Genomic DNA, 27605 nt, shown 5'->3' with positions numbered 1-27605 from the left:
CACATTTTTATATTATAAGATGATAATATTAAAAGATAAGACATGGCTTCTGCATACTTTATTGCACAATTTATACAAATCCAAAAATCAATTGCTATCCTGTTTAACATTGGCATCTTTTTTCCAGTTGTCATGCGCAGCTACACAATTACTTATTAATTCAGAATAATTTCATATTGAAGGAATTTTCAGAGCTGTACAAAGATGTCACAACATAATCTTCTAACCATTTTCAAATGGCATCATGTAACATCTCCTTTTTCCACTTGCTGCTTTACAGAAGCCACACATTGGCTACAAGGGTCTAATGAGGGGCTACCAGAACAAAGTGATCAGTCTAGCTGGAGAAAAGCAGAAAGGTGAAGTCCAGCTGGTGGTCAACCTGTTCCAGTCTGTGCTGGATGGCTTTATTAGAGGGGAAATCAAAAGAGAAGAGGCCGAACCTGCTAAGGTAATAAAAGTAATGCTGATTTTGTTTTACTTTTGATGCCCCTTTTCTTTAAGTGTAAATAACAGAGTGCTTGGTAAAGGGTTTAAAACTACAAAGAGGATTGCATGAAATGTGAATGTGCACAAAGACAGCAGCTCTAGAAAACAAACTCCTGAAAGATACTGGGTTGAAGGTTATTCTTGTGCCAGTACTTTTTACAGGGAATCAAGTATTTATGTTGCCATTTTTACTTTTAATGTTGCAAAGCAGCTTTGCAGAAATGTTGTAGCAGGACAGAGAATGAGCATTTAGACATACAGTGTATTTTTGACCATTTATGCAATGAAATGTTAATGATTATTAGTTATTAACATTTTATTTGCATCGTTTTTAGCCTCCTAAAGGCCGTAAGAAAAGGCGGAAGAAAGACAAGAGTGTAAGTAGCCTCACGTTTATTAACAACATACCCATACAAGTGCAAGTGCATTCTATCCTGGCAAATAACACTTAATATCTTTCTCCTCTTTAGTTGGAGAGCCCACTGGACCATGTGTTCACTCATTACCAGGTGAACATCATGCAGTCCTGTGATCAGTGTTCTTCCTACATCTGGGGCATGGAGAAAGCCTACATGTGCAGTTGTGAGTATGAGACATTCCTGCTTCAGTTTGATTTTCATTTTGATTGTAATATTTTAAAAAGTATTTTAATAGATTAACAGAGACTGTAAAACTGTCGTCAGTGTTCACCAATATAAACATAAATTAAAAAAGTAAATTTTTCTCACTTGTTAATCCTCTGTTCTGCATTTAATTTACTATAATGTAATTTTTGACTTTCAGATTGTAAATTTGTTTGCCACAAGAAGTGCCTGTCCAAAATAGTCACGGATTGTAATACCTTCTGCTCAAAGAAGGTAAGACTTAACGAAATCTCTTGAGCTCCATGATTCTGAAATTATGTACTATATCTGCTTGTTATAGTATGATATCGGCAAAACATTGGACATTAGAAACATTGGAAATGTTTTTACTGAATTACTGGTTGCAGTGCTTACTGCTGAGCTACCAATGACAGAATATTTGTACTAATGTCTATTTTTATAAACCTTTCTATTTAGAATGAAGAGGACTGTGGCTGTCAGCACTTTGGTGTACGAGTGTGCAACCTGGCCAATGACCGAATCCCTGTCCCAGTGGTGCTGGAGATGATGCTGGAGCATGTGGAGATGAACGGCCTCTACACTGAAGGCATCTACAGAAAGTCTGGGTCAGCCAACCGCATGAAGGAGCTCCGACAGCTACTGGAAGCTGGCAAGTCTATATACTAAATAGAGTGTAGGAAAACTGCCCACACTGGAAGCATAGAGGGTCATAGACTGTACTGAACTAAATACAGTGCATTATTATTGCAGTATGTGTGTTTAGGTATAATTGCCTGATATTATATTGGTATATGTGCTCAAATTGTACCCTAAAAAAACATTTGTTTTCTTCACATTTTTTTTTCTTCTAAGAATACACTGTATTCCAAAACTACATTAATATCTGTTCCTAAAACTGACTGTAAATTTAACGTCATGCTGGATCTGCCTATTCTACAGTTCTTAAAATATGATTGATTAATGTCTCCAGATCCCCATAGTGTGTGTTTGGAAGACTACCCCATCCATACTGTCACCGGTCTAGTAAAGCAGTGGCTGAGAGAACTGCCCGAACCCCTCATGACCTTCGCGCACTATAATGACTTTATCCGTGCAGTTGGTGAGTTTCTCAGCACAGAATTTCTTTTCTCTCTCTTTCTTTTTCTTTCTGTGGTTCTCTGACTCTCGTGTGTGTTTATATCCCTAACCTGTTTTTTTAGAATTACCTGAGAAGAAGGAACAGTTACAAGCAATCTATAGACTTTTGGAGGAGCTCCCTTCAGCCCACTACAACACTATGGAGAGACTTATCTTTCATCTTGTCAGGTATGCACAGAAACATTCTGTAGAGTGTGGCAAAAATCATGAACAAAAAAATTTACCATATTCTCACTTGTATGTGCATTGTTGTTGGTGGAGGTGGTAAATGGTATATCGGACAAGTTTAGCATTTGTTGGATATGTTTATTTGTTTGATCTAGATTGTGATGTCAGAGGCTTTTTACATTTTGACCCACTGTCTCAGTTTTTTTGTTTCCTGATCTAACGCACCCAATACATTCATTATTTTATTATACCTTTCCATGTCCAATACATATGTCCAATTTTTTGTGAAAACTTATGAGGAGTGGAACTGTCCTCTCATAGTGTACTTAGTTTATTGTTTATTTTTCTCGGATGGGGCATGTATTTATTGAAGCAATATATGGAAACACTGATATAAGGGAAGAAATTGTGTAATTTGTGTCTCTCCAGGGTGTCAAAAGAGGAGAAGAGTAATCGAATGAACCCCAACTCGCTGGCCATTGTTTTCGCCCCCTGCATCCTGCGTGGACCAGACAGTGCCGACCCCCTTCTTAGCATGAAGGATGTTGCCAAGACAACCTTGTAAGTGTAATTCCTCCTGTATTAAACAGTATCAATGTGTGATAGACATTGTCAAGTAAACATGGAGACTCAAGTAATCATGTCAGCCCACATTTCTGAACATTGAATGGAGTGACCATCCATTTTCTATCTCTTCTGTGTGAGAGATTTGTTCATTTATTTATTTTTAATATTTTTTGTAGGTGTGTGGAGATGTTGATCAATGAGCAGATTAGGAGATACAATGAAAGGATGGAGGAGATCGAGCAGCTGGAGTATGCAGAGACGCTGGCTAAGAACCAGCTTAAGCTGAAAAGAAATAATACGGTGAGCTAAGAGAAGACAGGACTGCTTCTACTCTATGCAAACTTTATTTAAGCAAAATGCTTTCAGCCTATAGACTGTTTTATGTTGAGTTTCTATGGCTCTGTTTGTGTGTCTGTCTGTCTGTCAGGATGAGAGCTGCATAATATTAACATAATAAAAGTAAAAAATACTGCACTGGAATACAGAAGTGATTTTTGTAAAACAAACAATTCTAGCCAGACACAGCTGGTTACAATCATTACCACCAACTGCACTGTTCACTGCGGGTGGTAATTCCTTCTATCAAGTGTTCACGGTAAAACCACTAGTGGTGGTGTGTGAATCTTATTTAAGAAATAATGGAATTGATTATAGGGTTCAAGCCAATTTTCAGGAAAGATTAACAATTGTGATATATTGTGCAGCCTCTGTGTTTTGTGTTTGTGTGGATGTCTATGTGTATGGAAGCAGTACAGCTCATTAATTTAACCAGCTGAATGTTGTCTCTGCTTTCTCTGTGTTTAATCTCTGTAGAGCTGGCATTTACCCCTCAGGTTTACCTCTCCTTACAAAGGAGTGGCGGTATGTATTGTACACTGTAGTGTGTAGTCGTAGTATGTGTGTGTGCATGTAGTGAAGATGCTCACACCCTTCTACTAACTTCTACTGGACTTCATTTCTCTGTGTAGTGTTCTAATATGGTTGTGGTATCTGTGAGGTTGTTCTACACTGTAGTGCTGGGATATTTTTTAGATGATTGCATGAATTATTGTGTTTCATGCATTTTTGTTCTTTTGTGCATGACCTTCTCCCCTTAATTGTTTCATTTGTAGTCTGGGGAAAAGTGGTTAATACTATTGGAGATATTTATTTTTAATTAACTTTTGTATTCATTTTCTATTTGCATGCTGTTTTGTTGTTGTGTGAGGCCAGAAGCATACTTCACGCAAGTGTGCAAATGCAAACATTTTCTCAAACTCATTCTTCAAGAGTTTGCTTTTGGCATCAGCTATGGAGACACATCTTACTTCCTGTTTATTTGTATATTTTTTTAACCATGAGTACTACACTTTATCTTGAGTTTCTACAAAAGGCAGTAGACTTCAAGCATACCTGTATGAGGTATATTCCTGGCCTCTGCTAACGCTCACTTCTTTTATATAATGCATGGGCATTAAAGGTGTCCAAAGTCTTGACATTCATTACTCATGTACAAATATAGATACTGGGGTTTAAATTAACTTCTGAAGAAGTAAAAAAGTTACAGGGTTCATACGGTCATGAAAAACCTGCAAAAGTCACACAATTTGAAAATTAAATTTTACAGTCCTGGATAAGTTTTAGAAAAGTCATAAAATTTGGTCTACAAATCTTTGTTTTCGTTTATTGATGGAAAAAATCGAAGGGAAATAATGGGATAGAGAAGTGAAGGAGGGGAACAAGGAAATGAGGTTAGAAGTAACATTAAATGGTTCTCATGATTCTTATGATGGCTCCATCAGAAAATGTGTAAGGCTGCACATTTTAATTAAGGTGTAAACAGCCTGTTAGAGGCATGTGGTTATGCAATATGGTCATCAAAGTAAAAAAAAAACTCTTGCATTATCAGCTTGCTCTGTTCCTCCTATTGGCAGGTAAAGAGATGCACAATACAGCTTCTTCCATCAAGCATAATTTTATGTTTATTTATAACGTTTGTAATTAATTGATGTTTGTGTCTCTCTGAACTTCAGATGCGGGAGAAGCCTTCGCCCGATCTGTGCGCTGTTCCAGAGAATGAACCAATTGACTCTGACACAGAGGCAGAGAGGAATCTGGTAGAGAGGATCAAATCCATCAAACAGGAGAAGTATGATTAACACTTCATTAAACTTTTCTGTGTCTGCTGTTCTGACATATGTAAGGGTACTTTATTAAAGCAATTTAAATTTTATTAAAGCAGCAGGGGTGGAGTTTATGCTATCAAGACACACCTTTTTTGTCTCCGGAAGCTTACACTGTACATTTAAAAATGACTTCTAGATGATGTTCTGAATGATGTGATTTCTTTATGCAAATCAAATCTGTTATTGATAATAATGTATAGTATATAACTCATATACAGCTCTGGAAAAAATAACCACTTAAGAATGATGATTGAATACCTCTGGAAATTAATCAAGAGGAAGGTGGATGGTCACAAGATATCAAACCAAACTAAACTGCTTGATTTTTTTGCTTTTTGCTCTAGGAGTGGCATAAAGTTATTCAAAAGCATTGTGTAAGACTGGTGGAGGAGAACATGCCAAGGTGCATGAAAACTGTGAATAAAAACAGGGTTATTCCACCAAATATTGATTTCTGAACTCTGAAACTTTGTGAATATGAACTTGTTTCTTTGCATTATTTGAGGTCTGTAAGTAGTTTATAGTATAAAACAACGTTGTTAATTTTACTCAAACATATTCCTATAAATAAACATATTTATTAAACATAAACATTAAACGTAAAATCAGAGAAACTTATTCTGAAACTGAAGTAGTCTCTTAATTTTTCCAGAGCTGTATGTTATGTATATGATGAATGATTTAATTGTATCAGATCTGAATAATCCTGTTCTTTGCTTCAGGGAGGACCTGGCCTGCAGGTTGCCAGATATGGAGCAGCCAGGCTCCGATCAGGAGAACCTGGACTCTGAGGCTTCAGCTAGCTCTGAGAGTCTGCTTGACGAACGGGTGCTTAGTTCGGACACGGAAGGTCAGTATTAAGGTACAGAAACCCTGATTTTTCCCAGCTTGTTTCTGATGTGGCCATGAGGAGTGACCCATGTCTGTGGGTGTTTGTGGTACAGGTGTGGACAGGACGCTGCTGGCGCAGTTAAAGAGGGTGGCAGTTCCGGCTGCTCTGTAGCAGGTTGTGATTTTACCTAACGTGTGTAGTGGGTGGTTTGTGGTGTGTTGTGGTGGTGCATGATAGGAAACATGCAAATGTTAGGCATGAGAATGAGCATGATACCAAATATATCAAATACTGTGGGATTTGTTTCTGGTTTGGGTTTATTTATCCTTTTTATGTGTGTGTTTCCTGCACTAACGTAGTGGTTCTCAACTGTGTGTCAGTCCTGCACATCTTAGTTTTCATCTGTTCACAGCACACCTGTTCCAACTGAATCCAATCATTTACTAGTTTATATTATGTACTGGACCAGAGGCCTATTCTGCAATGTAGGACTTTTTAAACTAATTTAAGCCCAATGTAAAGATCAGACAACACTGTGCACACATGCATTGTTTTGTGTAAGGGTTTATTTATTGGAATTTATCATACTATTTAACGCCCACTGCATACTTATCCGTATATGGAGACTTTATAAATTCATTTTTTAATTATATTTTTTATATTATATGAAAATCAACAAATTTACTTTCTTATTTACTTTTATATCCACCTATTTAGTCACTTCACACTAGAGCCTAAATCACTAATTTCCCAGTAATTCTGTGCTCTGCTCCCACTTAATCCCTTATTGTTTATTTACAGTTTTATTATTTGCAATTTTCAGTGTATAAATAGAATGTGTGAATGTCACAGGTATAAAAAGTACAACAAAAGAAAGAATAATATGCATTATATTCATATTTTGGGTTGTCTGTCAAAAACTGAAACTTAAACAGATCAGTTCCTGAGTTGGAAATCTGTGCTGAGAAGACATTAAAATGTGCAGTGCATGAAGAAACCACTTCATTGTTAGGTGATATATACTGAGCATGATTACCTGCATGTTTACGTGGTGGTTTTTGGGTTATTTGGATCGTTTCTCTCACCCACACTAATATTAATATTAATCTTAATATTTTGTTTTATTCCAGGAAAAACCTCTCATACCACAGTGCCAAGAATTCTCAAACCTGCTTCCCTTGCTAAATCTATAAGCTTGTCCTCCACCCAGCTATCTCCAACAGCAGGAGAAACCTCCAGCCTCTTTCAGCCTACCCTGTCTGCTTCCAGGGACCTGCTCCATCGCCGTCTTCCCATCATCCCCTCCACCGTCCGGCTGCCTCCAGGTGTACTGTCCCATCCGGCCGTCCAGTCGCTGCCACCCCGCAAGTCCCAGTCCATGACACTGGTGCAGCGGCGGCCACAGCCAGGGCGACGCAAGGACAGCATCCAGTCGCTTTTTATAGCTCCCGGGACTGAGCTCATCTCTACTCCTGACTCTGGCTCTTCATCTCCCAGCACACAGGAGCTCCTGAAATCACCCAGACGCTTCTCAGACCCGGATATCACTCATATTGAAGACGGAATTTGATTGGCTCTCCGTTGCAGGAGCCTTAAACTCTAGTTTCAGAGTTGCTCAGTCTAAAATACCTGTAATGTTAACTTGATAAATAACTTGATAAGTGCTGATTTGATCAGGTTTGCTGGAGCAGGCAGATCACCAAACTTTGCTGGAAACAGGAGTTTGAGGCTCCAGCTTTAAAGGGTCATGGCGCACCAACCTAACACAGTCCATTCTCTAGCTACACATACACTGAGGTTGGTCCAGCTTTTTATAAAGATGGCAAAAAAAATGTTGCACAAATCTTTGTTTAGGTTTGAGAAAATCAATTTGGAGGGAAAATTAATAATATTAGTGCATCTTTCTACCAATAATTACCTCTATAATTGCTGCCATGGCTTGGTGATGTTGATGTAGTTCAGACTGTGATGCAAGAAGTACAGAAGCATCCAATCTATTCTAACACTCTAACCTTTCACACACACAAAGAATAAATGCCTTCCAAATGTAATTACTGTAGATTTCTTTTTTAAACCAAGATTTGTGCTAAAGTGTATCATCAAGTTTACAAGGTGCTTTGCCATGGTTTTGTAAAGCTTGTACAGCCAATAGCCATTGCTACAGTAAAAGGCATTTTTCAGCAGAGCATGAGCAAATCAAATTTCCCCAATAAACCCCCCCAACATGTTCCCCTACAAGTGTTGTAGGTTTAAAACAGACATAACCAGTGTTAACATGATGATAGAACATTACTTATACAACAGTGGGAAGGAGGGAGATCATTCTCGACATTCGCACAACAGTCCACACCGGTACAGCAGCACTCCTCAGTGTGGATTTATTGGTGTTTGCTGAAGAACACTGGGTGGATGTCCTCTTGGTCTGTTGGAGGGACATGAGGCACTCTGGGATTCCTCTGAATAAACTGCTTGCAGCTTGAACTCTTTTCAGTTGAGCTTGCCATTGTCAGGATGATTGTTTTACCAAGCACTTTTTCTGTAACTATATTAATGGTGGGATTTCTTTTTTTAAGATACTTTTTTAAAAGGCAAGATTTGTGCTGCAGCCACATGAGCTAAACCATGAATCTTATTGTTTTAATGCTCATTTTTATATATTTTTTCCTTTACATGAAAAGTAGCAGGAATGTTGCACCTTTTCATCTCTTTAATGGACCTTCTAAAAAAAGAAAAACACAAAGCACATCAACTGGCCTGAGCGAACGTGCCTTCAGTGTGTACCAAGACAAAGTAGTCCTACAGTACAACCTTGAATGTTTCCAGTGCCTGGAGACCACTAATGAGGACACGGATGCTTGGAAATTGCTCAGTCATTTTCAACACTTAAAAAAAAGAGAAGCAGATACAGCTCGACCAGACTCTTTCTGAAGTGGCCGTTTACCTGCTGTGAAGTGGACAGTGGATTTCTGGGCCCATCTTGGTTTCTTTGTTTAATGGCTAATGGACCGTTTTTAGCCTTCTCGGGAGCAAAAACAGCACAAGCCACTTTTCTCATTGGAGAGATGATGCCATACCATGGATAGTTTTCCCTCACAAAACTAACTGTATCCCAGCTTTCCTGTACTGTTTAATCTCTCTCCCAGCTTATTGTCCTCATGTGAACAGTAGAGCGCTCTGGGTCAGTGAAAATGTCTGTCTGAGAGGAGTTGTATAGAATGAGTGGCGTAATGTGGCAAAGCCACACGTGTTTACTAATGTCAAGTTTAAAACCTGCTGGTGTGTGTAGGTCCTGTGAGGAAGTGTGGTGATGATGATGATGATTATAATGATGTGGCTGGTTGATTATGAATGAATGAATGTTAATTATGTTTTACAGAACTAGGACTGTGCTTGCTTGGCTTCGTTTGCTTGTATTTGTGTTCATGAGTCACAAATATCTGTTTTGCATTTAACGGACAGATTCAACTAATTATTTTCTTACAATACAATTTGTACATGCTGCACACAAGCCTCCTTGTTTTATTTTTAGTGTTGTTGGTTTTTAAATTAATGTATCCCATAGTTTCTTCTGTTCACTGCTAATGTCCCACATCAACCTTATAGTGCTACATCAGGGATTCCAAAGCTTTGCAACTCACAGACCCCAGATTTCCCACAGTTTCATCCACCAGAAAGGGGTAAAAGGTTATTCACATTTATTTACCATTTAAATTACTTTTATAAAATCCTTTAATAATGTCTTATGTAAACATTTAATTTCCTAACAAAGCAGACTGCGACAGTCCAATGGCCCTCCAGCAATACCAGACCGGACCTCCAGGGGTCATCTCGCGTTCAAAACCACTATGCTATCCTAACAATGTTGAGTCAAAAAATTACTTGCATATTTTTGACTCTTTATTTGACTGTGAGCTATGTGAGCAGAACTATTTATTTCATACTGATCAGTAAATGAAAGACAGTGATGCACAGTCAAACACTGTAGGTCCTAGCCTTTCATTTCAGCATACTGCGAAATTACACATACACAATACACAATCCTTCTCAGCACCCTTGACCTCAATATCAACTTATCAGTATTCAGCAGTCCCGTACAAAGCATTAAATTGCAACAAATAAATCAAAGTTTGCCTTCACATCTGTAACATTGTATGTATTTGCATATTCAAAACATATGGCATATGACACTGACCCAAATTAACATATACCAACGTTTTTGCTCTACGAGACCACCTTTTCCTGTGCCCACATTTTTGTACAGTTTTACTGTTAGAGTGCTGTTAATATTTACCTTTACTGAGAGCATGTAGGTTATACCTAAGCTTTCTTCCTAAATCAAGGGCATCCTTATTAGTTTGTCTTCCTTTGCTGTAGTAAAGGCCTCTTCTCGACAGTGAAGGCCTTACACAAGATATATTTTATGTCAAATCAAATATAAATAATATCTTCTCTAGAAACATGTCTAGAAGAAGTAGAAATGTATTATGTACAGTATTAGATCTAGTTTTTGCATGCACTTTCTTAATCAGTGTTTTTCTTTCCTTTTTTTCTTTAATTTATTTTCTACATTGTAGATTAATATTAAAGACATGAGAACTATTAAGGGACATATGGAATTATGTAGTAAAAAAAAAGTGTTTATCCTCCACAGTCCCCTGACCTAAACCGGATCAACTGGGATGGTGATTTGAGGAGATTTGGGATGAGCTGGAGCTTTACAGCGTGAAGTAAAGTAGCAGCTATTGTTTAGCACCTCCAGGAACTCCTCCAGGATGCTGACCAAGAGTGTGCAGATCTGTTCTCAAAGATAAATGTAGTACTTAAGAGAAACTAAAGTAAAAAACACTGTTTTTATTGTTTTCGAAATAATTTCATTATAAAGTTATATAAAAAAATAAACAAAAACACGTTAAATGAGAAGTGGTGTGTCCAAAGTTTTGACTGGTACTGTAGTTATATTTGCTGGAAACTACTAGAACTGCAGTGGAACATGATTATTCCATCCAGCATCTCTCAACACATCTAAAATTAAATAAGCCAAACTAAGAAGAGCTGTGACCAATCATAACGCAGACCTTGGTGATGTCACCAACATGACAAATAAATACAGTCTGATCAGTATTATCAGTATTTCTGTATATATTATAATAATATAACCACCTCACTAATACCTACAGTAGATCTATATAATTAATATAGGAGATGTGAGCGTAGTGTAATTAAAAAGACCTTCAGACACTGATTATTGTAATTATTAGTGTGTAGAGCTTTTACATTAGTTACAACTGTAATTAAATAAATTACTCATAATGTAAATTATTTTTTTCTGCTCAGTTACACGTAGCGACTCTAATTTTGAAAATCTGGAGGCGGTGTCGCACATCCGGCAATAAACCGCTAACTAGCTGTGCAGTGTGTAACGCAGACAGATAGCGAGACATGAGTGAGTAATGAGTCACTAAACTAAGGCGTAAATATTAAATATAAAATCATATTCAATTCAATACGTCCTGTTATCTGTAGTTTTCAGCACACATCTCACCGCGCTGTTGCCGAGCTGTCAACTTTTATTTTGTAATTGTGTCCACGTCACTCCTCCGGGCTGCAGCTTCTGTCATGGCGGCGTCCAGACTGGAGATCAACTTTGTGCGGCTGCTGGCGGAGAGCGAGAGCAGAGCGGGGGAGAAGAGAGACCGAGACCGGGGCCAGGAGAGCTGGAGACTCGAACAGGTAAAGAGAGAGAGAGAGAGAAAGAGAGACTGTAAGGGGAGAGAGGAGGAACGAAACAGACTGGACCCTCTGAAACAGAGAATGAGAGAGTGTAGGGAGAGAGAGAGAGAGATAGTATGAAAGAGAGATAAACAAGAGAGACTGAGGAAAATGAGAAACTGTAAGGGAGAAAAGAGAGACAGACATACACACTGGACTCACTAAGGAACAGAAAGTGAGACTGTATAAGGAGAGAGAGAGAGAGTCTGAACTAAGTTATAAAGAGGGAGAAGGAGGTGGCAGACTGTGAAAAAGGACAAGCTGTAAAGGGAAGGGAGAAAGAAACAGACTGGATTGTCTAAAAGAGAGACAGACAGAGATCGACAGACTGTCTCGGAAAGAGAAAATGAGACAGACTGGATTGTCTGGAGGAGAGACAGACAGACAGACAGACTGACAGGACTGACTGGGAAAGAGAACATGAAACAGACTAACAGGAGGGAGAGAGAAATAGTCTGGACTGAGTTTAGAGAGGAAGAAGGAGAGACTGAGAAAAATAAGGCACATGCTATTTGCACCCGGGTGTATGCAGCAGTGTGTGCTATTTGCACCCGGGTGTACATAGCAGTGTGTGCTATTTGCACCCGGGTGTACATAGCAGTGTAACCCTAGCTAAATTAATCAGAATAAGCAACAAAATACAAAACGTTTTACTTAATAACTAAGATAAGGTTAGATACAAGTTACCTAACTGCCTCAAACTTTAATTCAATCAAATAACTTAAACTGAGATCCACCAAAACACTAGCTTAGTTTATTCGTTTTCAGTCAACAGTGTTTGATAGATAATAATTCTCACACTCTGTCTTAAAAATTTATCTTAAAATGTAGAGTTAAATTGAGTGATGGGCCTTTTATACATAAATAATAACCAAATTCTGCTTACCATTTCCTATGGTCTCCGTTTCCCCATCTGTGAATTTGCGCCTTTTCGCTCCCTCGCATTGAGTTCTCTTTCTTTTTTTTTTTTAATTAAGGGGTGAAAATAGCCTTGCTGTGTGGCACGTGCTATTTGCACCCGGGTGCAAATAGACACTCCGGAAAAATAAAGACTGTAAAGGGAGGCAGAGAGATTGGACTGACTGAGAAAGAGAGAGAGAATAAGTGACTGTAAAGGTAAGGAAAGAGAGAGGCAGTCTGGATTGATTGGAAAAAGAGAATCTAGAGAGACTGTGAATAGAGAGACAGGGGATGAGTTAGAGCGATGGGATGGATATTAAATGAATGTGAACTGTAATAAAGCTGTGTCTGTATCTTGAATAATTACCCGCTGTACTCTTTGTCTAAGTGAGCAATAAAAAAACAGCATTTTCATTACCTCTTAGCTCTAAGTTAGTGGTTGCTGTACTTGTAAGGCTGGTGCATGTAAATAAACTGTTCTGAATTAACTTTTTTATTATCTTTATTTTAGGAAAAAATGAGCAATTATCACAATTTTTATATCCACATGATGATGAATTAATGCACTAGTGTATGATTTTAGAACCCTGCACATGCTCCACTGTTTGTGTGTATGCACCCGTGTGGGTGTTGCAATGCCTGATGCGTTAAGAAGATTTGTATATATGTATGTGATTTATAAAGTCTAACAGAAAAGCCTGTAAACAACAATAACAGCTAGTGTATAGTAACTACATAAACTGCATTGGAAGGAAGCCCATTGTGAACTTTACATTTGATAAAGAATCTTTGAGAAACCTTTTTTTTTTTTTAAAGTTAGTGTAAAATATGGGATGAGAGTGATGTACATGTTGTGTGGTGTTTTACTATATTACCCATGCTTAGTGACTTGTTAAATCTACAGAAAAGGCTATTAAATGTGTTTTCTTTTTTCAGTATGTTGCTGCTCTGGAAGAGATGCTAGTGGCTCTAAAGAAGAGTCCAAGGTAAAGCTGTATTACATCACACACTGAATATTTAATTATGAATATTTAACTGTTGTGTGTGAAGCCTGACCGTATTCTTCCAGCAAACCCTCTGCAGAGATGTTAACGGACTACACTCGTAAAGTGGACTTCCTCAAAGGCCTTATAGAGGCAGAGAAACTGGTAACTAATAAAATGATACAGTTGTAATATTATTATGTTGAATAATATGTAATAATATTGATGCGTGTGCTGAATTTTCTTTATCGTGTTTTTTTTTTGTTGTTTTTTTTAGTCTTCAGCAACAGAGAAAGCTTTAGCTAATCAGTTTCTGGCCCCTGGCCGGACGCCTACAATCGCCACAGAGCGGATGCCGGCCTCTAAGACTGTCCACATGCAGAGTAAAGCGCGGTGCACAGGGGAGATGCGCTCAGAGCTGTTGGGCATTGTAAGCACTTCAGTCAGCTCTATGGTTTACAGATGTTTGATAGTGTGAAATAGAGCAGATTGATCCAGATTGTTGTCATGATTGGCTGATTAATATATGTTGATTTGTTTGTCACACAGGCGTCCTCAAGTACTGGTATGTACTATTTTTAAGTTTTACACCAACATAATTCCAGTTGTTGTGTATGTACTGTCTATATATATACAAACACTTTATAAATATGTATAGTAGAATGTGGAAGAAATTGGTAACGTTTTCCTTTTTCCAGGTTCATCTGACACAGAACTCAGACACAGAAGGTAAGATGCTTATGTGATGGTATAGTTTGTAGTATTTAAGTTAGCAGTTATTGTTTCTATCATCATTTTTCTATCTCTGTTTTCCTCTCAGTCGGAGTGTTCCTGTAGATGAGGGGCAGAGTGCAGCAGAGCTGGATGCAGTGCTTCAGCATCACAACAACCTGCAGGAGAAACTGGCAGAAGACATGCTGAACCTCGCACGCAACCTCAAAAACAACACCCTCGCTGCCCAGAACATCATCAAACAGGACAACCAGGTCAGACATGTGCTGCAGTGACATTGACACAGTTAAGGAATGTTGTTAAGTGTGAAGCAGATTGAAACAGCTGTGTCACGGTCCTGCAGCGGATTATTTTTTTTTTATGGAATGGTCATAAAACACTTTATGATAAAATAAGTATCCATTAATTAGGGGATAATATCAACCGGTAATGATAACCAGTGATTCAAAATGTCAGATTTGGAAACAACCATGATAGAATATGAACAAGTACATTTAACACTTGTTATAGCTTGTTACAAAAATGTTATAATATCTATGAAAAGAACAGTTCTTATACAAAATATATACACGTCTATATATATACAGAGACATGTATAAAGTGCTAGAGAACTAGAGTGAAAGTATGAGTGCTCTATCAAAAGTAGTTAAGTAGTTTATAGTATAATGTACCCCTTAAGTAGTGAAGTAAAAGTACAGTACTGTGTTATGTAGTTATTACACAAAGCAGTCAAAAGTTGTTAGAGTGAAAGGCAGAACGGGAGCAGCAGCAAGCTTAATTGTTTTATTCGCTCACTGATGAGGAGCTTCATCAAACCTGGTGACAGTGCAGAGCATCTACTGCTCTGGCTTTCGTGATAATGTGGGTCTGGAATGAGTCTTAACATTTTTATAATTCTAAGCAGCACATAAACAATATACCAGAAAAAAAGTATTAAGCTAATCCAAAATATGCAGTGAAGTTAAAGTGAAAGTAGCAGAAAAAATAATACTCCAGTAGATACAGCATTTTAGTACTTAGGTACAAAAGTACTGAAGTACTTTTACTTTGTTAGTATACATCTCTGGTAATAAACCTGCATATGTAATAGCAGCTGCTTGTTATTCTCTATTTGTTTATCTTTCTCAGATACATTTTTTAATTAATCTTTTGTTCATAATAATAATAAAAATAATACACAGAGAGCAGTCTTTTCACCAAACAGTAAAGATTAATTATGAGCTGTTGTGGCCAAAAAAACATAATAAACATTATCCTGCAGAACTATTAGAGAACATTTCTTCTTCTTTTACATTTGTTATTTACACACTTGTTCAGTCCTTTGATACTACAGTCGAAAGTGTGATATTTGTCACCGTAAAATTTCTATCTCATCTTCTGTTCAACAGTCATGACTTTTGTGTTGGCTATAAAGTATTTTCTGTGGGTGGAGCTTAGGTACATAGTTTAGATAGCGTATAATCAGAGACTGACAGAAATGGGACACTTTCTGGTTCACATCCTCACAGGAATGACAGACAGTGTGATTACAATCATTTTATAAATAACTATGAAACATGTTGCAGCCGTGTGTGCTAGCTGTGTGCTGACTCATTTGTTTACTAAATCCAGTTGACTGATATTATTAGTGTCTGTAGTGTCTGGCTGTGTCCACAAGGTGGCAGTCATGTATTTTTCATTAGTCAGTTTGCTTGTGATCTTACAGACTGTTTCTCTAGGTAACAAACACTGTTTACACTGTATGTAGCAACAGAGGAACAGGGGTCACAAACTTTTGACTTAACATTAAAGAAAATGATACAAGACCCTGCTTAAAAAATGTATATAAATAATTAACCATCAAACTCTGGATCTTTACTCTGGTTCTAAATCACTGGTTGATGCTCTATACTTGGACATGGAAACAGTCATAGGCTAGGTTGATCATGTAGTATTGCATCAGGGGTTAAAAAGCCCTGGTTTTAATCACAGTTTCATGCATCTTGGCATGTTCTCTTTTGGATTATTTTATGCCACTCCTGGTGCAAAAATTCAAGCAGTTCAGCTTGGTTTGATGGCTTGTGATCATCCATCTTTCTCTTGATTATATTCCAGAGATTTTCAATTTGGAAAAATCAGAGAAACTCTTCATTTTTAAGTGGTCTCTTATTTTTTTCTAGAGCTGTATATAGCAATATACTGTCTAGAATTGACTAGTCCAGAAATCGCATCCACACTGAATGCCGGAGGCCCCACACACATTTCACTGCTCAGTGCAGCATGCTTTAGTGTCCCTGGAACTTGGCAAATGTCATGGGACATGAAAATAGTTTGTGTCAGTTAGTTTGCCATGTCAATGTCACATAGAGAAGGTTTTTTTTTAAAGCATATATTAAAGTTGTCATGGTTCTATATAGAGCAATTGTTTTTACTAATGAATTTTTGAATATAAACTGCTGATTTCATTAGGTAATTGAAAATAAGGTCCTATTTTTGTTATATGAGTAATCACCAGACCCCTGTTGAAACCTATTTTTTTTCTATCTCTCTGTTCTAGACTCTGACTCAGTCGATGAGGCAGGCCGACATGAACTTCGAGAAGCTGAAGTTGGAGTCGGAGCGTCTGGAGCAGCACGCCAAAAAATCTGTCAACTGGTTTTTCTGGCTGATGCTGATTTTAGTCTCCTTTACCTTCATCAGCATGATTCTGTTCATACGGCTTTTCCCCAGACTTAGATGATGCAGCATATTTGTGTGTGTGTGTGTTTTTTGCACGAGTCATATCCGACTCAAACAGTAGGTTTAACATGCAGGCGCCTCTGAAGGATTAGACTGGTTGGAAATGGGGCTGAATGATTTGGACTGAAACCACATATTGCTATTATCTCACTACACTTTACAGTTATTATAAAAAAAAAAGTTAAAGATTGGCCTGCGTTGTTCTGACTGAAAGTATCCACTTTTGTTGGAGCACATGAACACCGCAAAGCTCTTTGGGAGCTGTGATTGGTCAGATTGCTCACAGCACATAATAAAACACTGTGATTGGTTAGAGGGCTCATTTACAAAATGCAGTATTGTAAAAACTCATAACTCATCACTGTTATGAAAAGCCTTGTATATCTGTAATTACGGGAAAATGTTCAAATATATAGTATGTGTCATACAAAAACCTTGTATCTCCAAAATGTCGAAAAATCTTTTTAAATTTGAATGGATGTCAGTGTACAGTATGGAAAATTGAAATCTGTGTATTTTTTCATTTTAGGGCATTTCTATTTTCTTTTGGTTCGTTCCTTCGTTCGTTCCAAATTTTAGACAATATAAAGACAATTTTAATAATTTAAGACCCAGATTCTAATAATTATAGAGAAATCAATAAGAACAAAAGTGGAGATTTGATTTAATTTGTTTAAATCCCTTGAATGATTGATGAGTTGACTTAGATTAATGAGTCATTTCTCTAAATGAAACTATAAAACCTGCACTTCCGTAACAATATATAGTGAGAATGTAAAATGTAGTAACCTGTAAAAAAAAAAAAAAATGTAGTAATTGGTCCATTCATAATTAAAATACATTAGCCCATATTTCTAAATGTGATTAAAGATAACTGTAAAAAAAAAAAGTTGAGCAGTTCAGGCTGAAGCACTTCTTATAACTTCAGTATGAATGGGCCGAGTTAAGTTGTCATAAGCTGATTTGGCAGATATTTAGTAACGGCTAGATCAAACACAATCAAATTCACTCTTTCTGGATGGAACAATATATCTGGATAGTTTTTTTTAATAAATGATGAGATTTTTTTAAATAAATGATGAGAAGCTGGAATGAAAACAGGCTAAAATGGATTTTAATAAATTAGGCTATTTTTAAAATGTAAGGAGTAGAAAATTCAGGTAATTGTATGAAATTGTAAGGACTAGTAGTGAAAAGTCCTCATTATTACTACAGTAAAGTATAGATAATCAAAATTTCTAATTAAGTAAGGTAACGAAAAATTTGAACTTCATTACTTGGCACCTCTGGTATCTTTGTCCGATGATTTTCAGCCAAAAAAAAGTGATCAGCAATGGGACAATGTTTCTCTAATGACCCATTACCTTGAGAGGTTAACAGTTCATATTCAGGAGTTACGGTTTACAGCAGTGCTGTAAGAATTACTGAAACTACACATTACAGTTATCATCAGGTGGTGTTTAAAGATTGGCAGGAAAATGTTTAGATCTAAAACAGGTGTCACACAAAAACCCTGTGTCTCCAAAATATCAAAATGGAAAAATTATTTTAGGTGTTGAGGTTTACAGCAGTGCTGCATGAATCACTGGCCACAGGAAGCTGCAGTTCCTCGTTCAACCGCTAGAGCTCTGGAGCTGGAGCACACCTGAAGCCAATCCTTGCTCATCAGCATCTGGTTAGGGCTGGAGTAATGTCTCAGACTGGAGACTCGGCCGGTCTGGAGTTTCTGCCGTTTATATTTGTGAAATATTTAGCTAAAACTGATGGAAAAACGAGAATGAAGAATTTTCGCCCCACTAACCTGATAATACAGCTCTCGACAGTCCAGCATTCAGCCCATACTGTAAGTAACAGAACTAACAAACACCACTAACCACACTAAACCGCAACCGTTTATAATAACGGAGTTTTAGCATTTTATCTGTTATTTTCCGGTCGTGTTTCTACTTTATGCTCCACAGTTCTGTTTTATAACTACAGGGGGATTCACAGACTCTCTTAGCTGCAGTGTCACAGTGTTTTTAATTTGTTTCACTGTAAAAAGTAGTTAGTTTCATGTTTAGAGACAATGCACAGTATATTACAGTCCCCAGTCCCACTGCGGTCAAGCCAGCCCCCACTTCAAAACGCTTGGTCAAACTAGCCCCCACGCTGTTTCTTAGAGCGCGCATACACTGAACATTGCGGCAAGCGTGAGAAGGAACACATTTCAAAATAAAAGTCCCCCCCCCCCCCCTTAATATCACGACATTATGCTGTGGAGTGGTATTAAAAGGAATCCACATAATATCACATGTTATGTCTGATATCACATGTCAATTTCATGTAGTCCTGGTAGTACACAAAATAAAAGCGCTGTAAATTATAACAATTATGTTTATTAAATAATAATAATAATAATAATAATAATACTAACAATACTACTACTAATAATAATACTTGTATGTGTCACTCACTTAATAGCAGGGCATTATAATGTGTCATTACAAAATAAAGGCCCTTTAAATTGTAACATTTATGTAATTTTTAGGGGTGTCACGATTCTCTAAATCCTCGATTCGATTTCATTTTCGATTTGAGGGTCACGATTCGATTCAATTCTCGATTTTCTTGTTTTTTTTCTTGTTATTATTTTATGCCTCTTAAAATTTAAATAATATATTTATTATTATTATTATTATTATTTTACTATTATAACTATTATTATTATTATTTATTAAGATATATATGGTAATGCCATCTAGTGACTTTTTTTGGTAGCAACAGTGTGCACTATTAAAACAAGCAGTTTATCAGAGCTGTGTGTGGATGGCTGGTGAAACTGCTCATTACATGAAGCTGCAGTTCTTCATCAAACCACTAGCAGCAGCAGCACAAGCCCCGCTCTCTTCACTCAGTCACTACTTCAGTACAGCCCAGCCACGGGCTACAGAGCTCAGCCAGTCCGTTTTTACTGTTTCTGTAAACAAATAAAGGTTTTAACCCCACTAACCGGATAATACAGCTCACTACAGTTCATCTTTCAGCCCAAGCAGCTAACAGCAGCAGGTTAGAACAGCCGACACGGAGGCACTGCTCGGATTACATTATAAACAGGTCAGTTAGCGCGCTGCTAACCTCAGGATGTTTATAACTACGTAGTTTAGTGGACACACCACGGCCGCCAGGTAAGTCTTTTAAAGGCTACTGAAGACTATTAAAGGCTATTAGAGTGTAACCCCTGGCTCCCAGGGGTTACAAGAGGTTATTGAAAGCATTATTGGGGGGCAGAAATCAGTACAGGCTGGTTAGATAAGTGATGTGGGTATTGTCTTATAAATATTTACACATAACTTATATCTCTCCTGAAAAGCTTTTATTTTAGTCAGAAACACGCTTGTGTTTACTTTATCTGAGAGAAAGATGTTTTTTTAATTCAATGGAAAGCAACAGGTGTAGTCAATTATAAGTTTAAGATTTTTAATCCACCTCACTGTGATCTATAGTCAGTGTTCTCAAGTCACACTGACACACGCATTTCAGCGAGTTCACACGCTCTCACCTGCGCGCACCCACCCCTCCGTTAGATACAGATACAAAACCTGCGCGCCCAACCCCCGCCCCCCCTCCCCCCCGCCCCCCCTCCCCCGTTGGACAGATAAAAACAGTGATCACACTCCCGCCGACTGCGCTCATGCAGTGGCTATCTCTATTTAAATGAATAGGATGCGCTGTGTTGGTGCCGCGCCATTTGCGTAGCGCGCTGCGCTATTTGCGTAGCGCGCGCGGGAGGGATCGTCGATCCTCTTTTTGACTTCGATACTCGAGATCGTGACCTCATTTCGATTCGATTTCGATAAAATATCGAGATCGTGACACCCCTAGTAATTTTACACAATGTTTAGACTGTTATTAAAAGAAAGCTGTCTGATATCACAGTTCAATTTCAGATAGTCCTGATAGTACACTACTTGTATGTGTCACTCACTTAAAATCAGAACATTTTGATGTGTCATTTCAAAATAAGGGCCATTTAAATTGTAACATTTATGTAATTTTACACAATGTTTAGACTGTTATTAAAACAAATCTGTCTGATATCACAGTTCAATTTCAGATAGTCCTGATAGTACACTACTTGTATGTGTCACTCACTTAAAATCAGAACATTTTGATGTGTCATTTCAAAATAAAGGCCCTTTAAATTATAACAATATTTTATTTCAACACAATGTTTAGACTGTTATTAAAAGAAATCTGTCTGATATCACAGTTCAATTTCATATAGTCCTGATAGTACACTACTTGTATGTTTCACTCACTTAATATCAGAAGATTTTGATGTGTCATTTCAAAATAAAGGCCCTTTAAATTATAACATTTATGTAATTTTACACAATATTTAGACTGTTCTTAAAATAAATCTGTCTGATATCACAGTTCAATTTCATATAGTCCTGATAGTACACTACTTGTATGTGTCACTCACTTAATAACAGAACATTTTGATGTGTCATTTCAAAATAAAGGCCCTTTAAATTATAACAATATTTTATTTCAACACAATGTTTAGACTGTTATTAAAAGAAATCTGTCTGATATCACGGGTCAATTTCATATAGTCCTGATAGTACACTACTTGTATGTGTCACTCACTTAAAATCAGAACATTTTGATGTGTCATTTCAAAATAAAGGCCCTTTAAATTATAACAATATTTTATTTCAACAATGTTTAGACTGTTATTAAAAGGAATCTGTCTGATATCACGGGTCAATTTCATATAGTCCTGATAGTACACTACTTGTATGTTTCACTCACTTAAAATCAGAACATTTTGATGTGTCATTTCAAAATAAAGGCCCTTTAAATTATAACATTTATGTAATTTTACACAATGTTTAGACTGTTAAGAAACAGCGTGGGGGCTAGTTTGACCAAGCGTTTTGAAGTGGGGGCTGGCTTGACCGCAGTCCAGTCCCCTGGTAATGCAGTAACTTATTTGCTTTAAAATAAACAAAATTGTAATTATAAAAAATATACGAGATAGGTTCTCCTTTTAAACAAAAACTTTCTTGAACATTAATATACACTTAACGTTACATATAAACACACGTTGATTTTGGTGAGTGAAGCCCTTCCTTTTATAAACAGCCAGCTGGTTATAAAAGCTGGTTTGTGTGGCGCAGTGGATAACACCACTACCTGCTAGTGAGCTACCACATCATATGGGAGACTGGGTTCAATTACCTGTCTGGGTGACTGCTGTGCTAACCTTACACAAATACACTACACTAGAGTGCTCCTCCTCTGTAATAGGAATAACCTTGTGAGTCACTTTGAATAAGAGTCAGCTAAGTGCAGTAAATGTAATGTAAAATGTAAAGTTTAGAGGTGTTTAGACGTGACCAAAGCAAAGTTACTTATTTTGCCCAAGAAAGGTTAAGCAGACATTTTTGTCAATTTTCTGCCTGATATTAATCACCTATATCTTTAGGATTTCTATTCATACATTACATATAAAGGTCTTATATTTGATAAGATGTTATTATTATTTCCCAGCCCCAATACAATGTAAATTTAAAGCAATTCTGCAACTGCCAAAATATTATAAATAAAATCATAAAATTGGCACTTTTCTGAACTTAATTTTAAAATTAATATTTTCCTGAATGCAAATCAAACATTTCATGTGCTAAAAAACTTTAGTTTTGTTAAGGTTGTCTAGTTTGTTTGTTTTGCAGAATTTGGGCTGATTCGTATTAATCATAAATTATTAATGGAATAGAAATTAAGAGGGAGCTTCTCAGATTGTCCTTTAGGAGACTTATAACATCTTACTCCAGAGAAATGCGGTTTTGTGTCATCTACACTCGTGGCCCATGTATCGGCTAAAACCTGTTTAGGGGTTAATGTGGCATTCGGCCTCACTCTCGATCTGTATCAGCAATCTGTGATTGGCCCCAAAACACTGATCAGATCTGTAGTAATGGCATATGCCGTTTTTTCACTTTTTTTGTCCTCATAAAAATAGTGAATATAAAACGTTGTTTGTGTGGGGAAAAATATAAACATGTCATGTTTATATATTATACTAAACACATTTATTTAAAAAGTGTGGAATCTGTATTAATATATAAATCCTTTATGGGACAAAAAAAATCCAACCTAACATGCTAAACTCATTTTCAGAAATATTGTATTAATCCACCACTCGGTGAACGATTCTATCAAGAACCAAAAGTGGTTATTTGATGGCCTTGTTCCAAAGAACCATTTTTGGCACCTTTATTTTTAAGAGTGTGCTGGAAGGTCCGGGCAGGCCTGTCTGGACTTGCTGTTAGAGCTGCTCTGCTGGCCAGCCCAAGGTCAGCATTCAGAGACGCAGCAGGAAGTATTTTTGATCCTCTTGAGCGCTCACAACTCTAAGAAGGTCGACAGGAACCCTGCGGCTCCACCCTGAACCAAACATACCTGCTTTTAGCTCCTCGAGTGCTGTCAAGCTATCAAAGCCCAAACACACACTGTACACACACAACACACTGTACACACATACAGATTGCTTATTTATGTCAAGTGCAACACCAGTCTTTGCTTTTATGTTGATTTCTACTTAAATTCAAAGCCATACTTCAATAAAAAATCTGTTGTCCACTGTGGGTGGTAATGCCTTAATATATTTCCAGTCCACATGTGACACTTTGTCTTTAACTTCACAAATAGAATGTTCCATCCTTCTGTCACCCTTTCTGGCATCGATCAGACTCGCTCAGATAATTTGCATTGCCCTGCCATTAGCAAGCTGGCAAGTGTTTTACCTCTTTCACAAGACAACACCTCACAATGTATACAGGTGTGGGCACTGGGCAGTTTACATTCTTCTATCCCATGACTCATGACATGCAATCTTCCATCTCAAAAATGTTACTTTTATACAGACTAAAATATCTGCTAATGCAATAAGCCAATTTCTCAAATCTGAAACTAGAATCACTGTAATTTGTTTTAGAATGTTTTTGCTTTAGCCACTCTGTTAATAAATCAGTGCAGGGACACAGTGATCTCTGTAGGAGCTCAGAGCCCGCTGTTGTTGACCAGTTTGACCGGCTCTGTGGTGTAGAGGTCAGGGCATGCTGGGGGTTTTAATTTCTCACAGACTGATTGTTTCAGCTAACAGGATTGGAGAAATGTTAGCTTGCGGCTCTGCTAGCCGCCAGACTCAGCAGGTGCAGCAGTGTTCCTGGAAATGGCTCGGGTACACAGTGATTAAGATATGCTGAGAGAAAAACACAAAAGGCTACAAACAAAGCGAAAGCACGTCAAGGCCGCTGTGCACTTAGCGCTTTACCTCAGTCAAACTGAAACATTTCACACAATAGCGGTGTAACCTTTTAGCCTACTGTGACTCGAGACATAGGATGCTTTGTTATTTCTCCCTTACTGAGTCTTTGATTTATTAACCATACCAACGTCTAATAAAGGGATTACACTAATGCTTACGTATATATTTCTGTAGAATTAGAGGATTAAAATGTAAAAAAAAAAGACATTTTGAATGTTTTGGTGTGATGCAATCAGACACCTGATGTGGTTACTGCCATTAAAAGCTCCCATCATGTGTAATGTCAAGTTATTACTTTATATTGCAATGAACTGCCTGAAGCCTGATACACTAACAAAGATTATATGTTTTGTAAAATTATTTATATGGTGGAGCATGAGGTAAAATAGTGTCCAAATGAAACTTATTTGTTCAGATTTTCCAATATTTTACCACTACCAAACCCTATGTTAATCATTTAAAGTCCTATATTTGCCACCATGATTACTTGGATCACAGGATGCTGGATTTCTAATAGTTTACAGAATCCAGAAAGCTTCAGCAGGGGAAGAGCTTTTCTTTATACAACAAGTCTAGAAGTTCATGGATATAGCCTTCAGCTGTTGCTGTCGCCCCACCACTTACACAAAATTACGCAGGTTTTTGGACGGTGGAGTGGGTCTATGTTACCCTCTGGGTCTTTCCTTTTAGTTAAGTTTTTATATTCAGATATGTGATGTTGCTTTACAACCCTGTCAGTTCTATACAAATAGGTTTGATTTAATTAATTAAAATGGCTGTAAAGTGGTGTTGTGATCGGTAAGCTATCGCTGCCCACCACACCAGGCATATGTTCTCACTCTATTTATTGTGTGTGTTTACTTTATGAATGGGTCAAAGGCAGAGGCCACATTGTGCACATAGTAATAAAATGCTCACTAGTGTGCTTCTTTTTGCAAAAACAAAATTGCTTTCGAGACCAAGCAAATTTTGATAAATTGTCTTAAAACTCTGCCTTTTCAGTAGAAAAGGTTGTTATGAAGTGCCTTCTATGCCACCCATATTAGTCACTGTCCCAAAGGTGCCATTGAAATCCAGTAGAGAAAAAAGAATGCAGCGCTGAATATAATTTCTACTGCTGATGAGAAAACATGAAGAAGTTCTTGGTTAGGTTCTCCACTTATGAAGAAGTGCCATACCCATGGATTAAATGTCATATGGTTGCCCATCACAATAAGATAAACTGCATGGCACTTTGATGGCACAGGAAATTGTCAATAATGAAATTCATAAACTTTCATCCATTTTATCGTCCATTTATGTTTTCAGACTTAGCCACACCCCTTCTAGCATGAACAGACCCAATGTAGTATAGTAGGTGCCCATTTAATGTTCTCACTCATGCTCTTCAAACATCCTGAATCCACCACTGTGAACATGGATGTTTTGTCTTGTATATACAGATACTGACTGTAGCTCATCAGTTGCAGCACAGTTACCCAGTGCAATGGGATCACCATTGGCCCACCACTAAGACTCATGTGGCAGTGTGTGTTGTGCAGCTCGGAGCTGTGTGAAAGCTTGTATTATGTCTGAAGGAGGACGTGCCATTTCTGGCTTTTTCCCCTCTGCAAGGTCAGCTTTAACGTCAGCCGCTCCATTCACCCTTGAGAATCAGAGGAATGACAAGGTCAAACATAACCGATGAAAAATAAGAACATCAAATATCCAAGGCCAGCTCGGCTCAGTCTGGTGATATGACTTGTTTCCTGACTGCTTTTCAAACAGATATGTTGTAGTCCATACGTATTTGTGCAGTGACTCAGTGCTTGTGTTATTCCTTCCCTGAACTGAATTAGATTAAAAGTAGAATGTTTGTACTAATTTTAAGATCACAGAAACACCTGTTTGCTCAGTGGAAAGCAAACATTTAGGCACCCCAATCAAAATAACTGGGCCTTTGAATAGATGTCTGTACTGTGGAGGAAATTGGACACTAAGTTCCAATGAGTTGAGCCAACCAGTCATTGTAATAAGAAAATACATTTATTAGAAAAGAAAAGAAAAACATACATAAAGTGTTAGAACATACTGTTTACAAGACAAATACAGAGAATAGAAAGATGAGAGCACCTTCTCACTCTCACTTCCCTTAAAACCATCTTTATACCCCTTTCTGGGAGATACAGGACATTCTAGAACAATGATGTAATCATCTCCCTATTTCTGCTTAACCATACAAAACATGACCAAAAGGTTGAGGTAATTTGCTAAATGTTAGGGTGTCCTGTTCTCTTAAAACAGGAAGTGAAACATGTATTAGAAATATGTCTGGAACAGAGAAGTGAATCTTATGATTATGCAAATTAGAGGAAGTATCTAAAAATCTTCTTGTTGATAAATTTGGTTGGAGCACAGTAACATATATTAATCTTACAAAAAGAGTGTTCAGTGAAACAGTTTTAAATTGGGTTAATAGTTTCAATTTTCCACACATGTTCTATACTGTATGTCCAAATTTGTCTGTGACACCCCTTTCTAATTTCTAGTTGCTGTCCTAGATGTGCAGATATGCACACATACATGTACAGCCTGTCTGGTCCCTGAAGGATAGTAGTGCTAGTAGAATTGAACTGATCTTCAGGAGAAGAAAAACAGGAATCTGATTTACACCATCTGTCTGTCATTCCATCTGTTTGGATTTTTTTTATTTCCTCATAACAAAAAAAATGAAGGAGAGGAGCTTAAAGCAAACGTTTGGGTACCCTGCATGGTCAATACCTGGGTAACACTATGTTTGGCGAGTATTGCAGCTTGTAAACACTTTAGCAGGAGCTTCAGGATTTTGCCATCGCTTATTTGGGGCGAATATTCACCCATTGTCACTATAAGGCTGACAATAGCCCCTTACTCCAATACTGTCTTGTGACCAGTGGTCAGAAATTTACTGGGGAAGTGAATGGTCTAGATGGGGGCTGATTAACAGTAGATAAACAGAGCAGTAAGTTGGAGCTCTACTGTCTGTAACTGTACACCTGTACAGTAGACTCAAGGTGTGTAAGCGAGGCGGCAGCTTGTGCAGAATCACTGTGTGCTGTACTTGACCTTTCGTTTGTTTGTTTTCTTTTCTGCTACGTCACACTGTGTGTGAGGTGTGGTTATTACACAGCGTTCACTGACCTTTCTCAATGTTTCATGAGACACTGTTTTTCAAATGTGTTTGCATTTTATAAATATTTA

At 37.5% G+C, this 27605-nt stretch overlaps 2 protein-coding genes across 14 annotated transcripts in view; both read left to right on the top strand.

Annotated features, from left to right (window-relative positions):
• The window catches only part of LOC103035794 (unconventional myosin-IXb), a 67760-nt gene extending 58289 nt beyond the window's left edge, over nt 1-9471 (top strand). For 7 of the 13 annotated variants that reach the window (XM_049465428.1, XM_022669844.2, XM_049465427.1 and 4 more), the window contains 13 exons: nt 281-451; nt 825-866; nt 960-1071; nt 1273-1346; nt 1551-1743; nt 2065-2193; nt 2294-2399; nt 2829-2960; nt 3143-3266; nt 3780-3827; nt 4979-5094; nt 5854-5981; nt 7094-9471. In XM_049465428.1, the coding sequence (XP_049321385.1) occupies nt 281-451; nt 825-866; nt 960-1071; nt 1273-1346; nt 1551-1743; nt 2065-2193; nt 2294-2399; nt 2829-2960; nt 3143-3266; nt 3780-3827; nt 4979-5094; nt 5854-5981; nt 7094-7533 (1815 nt within the window). In that variant the 3' untranslated portion in view covers nt 7534-9471. Of the gene's footprint in view, nt 1-280; nt 452-824; nt 867-959; nt 1072-1272; nt 1347-1550; nt 1744-2064; nt 2194-2293; nt 2400-2828; nt 2961-3142; nt 3267-3779; nt 3828-4978; nt 5095-5853; nt 5994-6075; nt 6139-7093 lie in introns of those variants that run through there. The other 6 variants (XM_049465435.1, XM_049465431.1, XM_049465429.1 and 3 more) reach the window with 5 other exon arrangements.
• Nucleotides 9472-11360: 1889 nt separating this feature from the next.
• Nucleotides 11361-17559, top strand: use1 (unconventional SNARE in the ER 1 homolog (S. cerevisiae)). Its single transcript, XM_022669836.2, has 9 exons — nt 11361-11406; nt 11572-11693; nt 13569-13618; nt 13702-13780; nt 13893-14045; nt 14165-14180; nt 14314-14344; nt 14436-14601; nt 16884-17559. The coding sequence occupies exons 1-9, from the start codon at nt 11403-11405 to the stop codon at nt 17064-17066; spliced, it is 804 nt and encodes a 267-aa protein (XP_022525557.1). The 5' UTR covers nt 11361-11402; the 3' UTR covers nt 17067-17559.
• The last annotated feature ends 10046 nt before the right edge of the window (nt 17560-27605 follow it).

Source organism: Astyanax mexicanus, chromosome 16 (genome assembly GCF_023375975.1).
Source record: "Astyanax mexicanus isolate ESR-SI-001 chromosome 16, AstMex3_surface, whole genome shotgun sequence".
Lineage (NCBI taxonomy): Eukaryota > Metazoa > Chordata > Actinopteri > Characiformes > Acestrorhamphidae > Astyanax > Astyanax mexicanus.
This window is presented reverse-complemented; position numbering and strand designations above follow the sequence as displayed.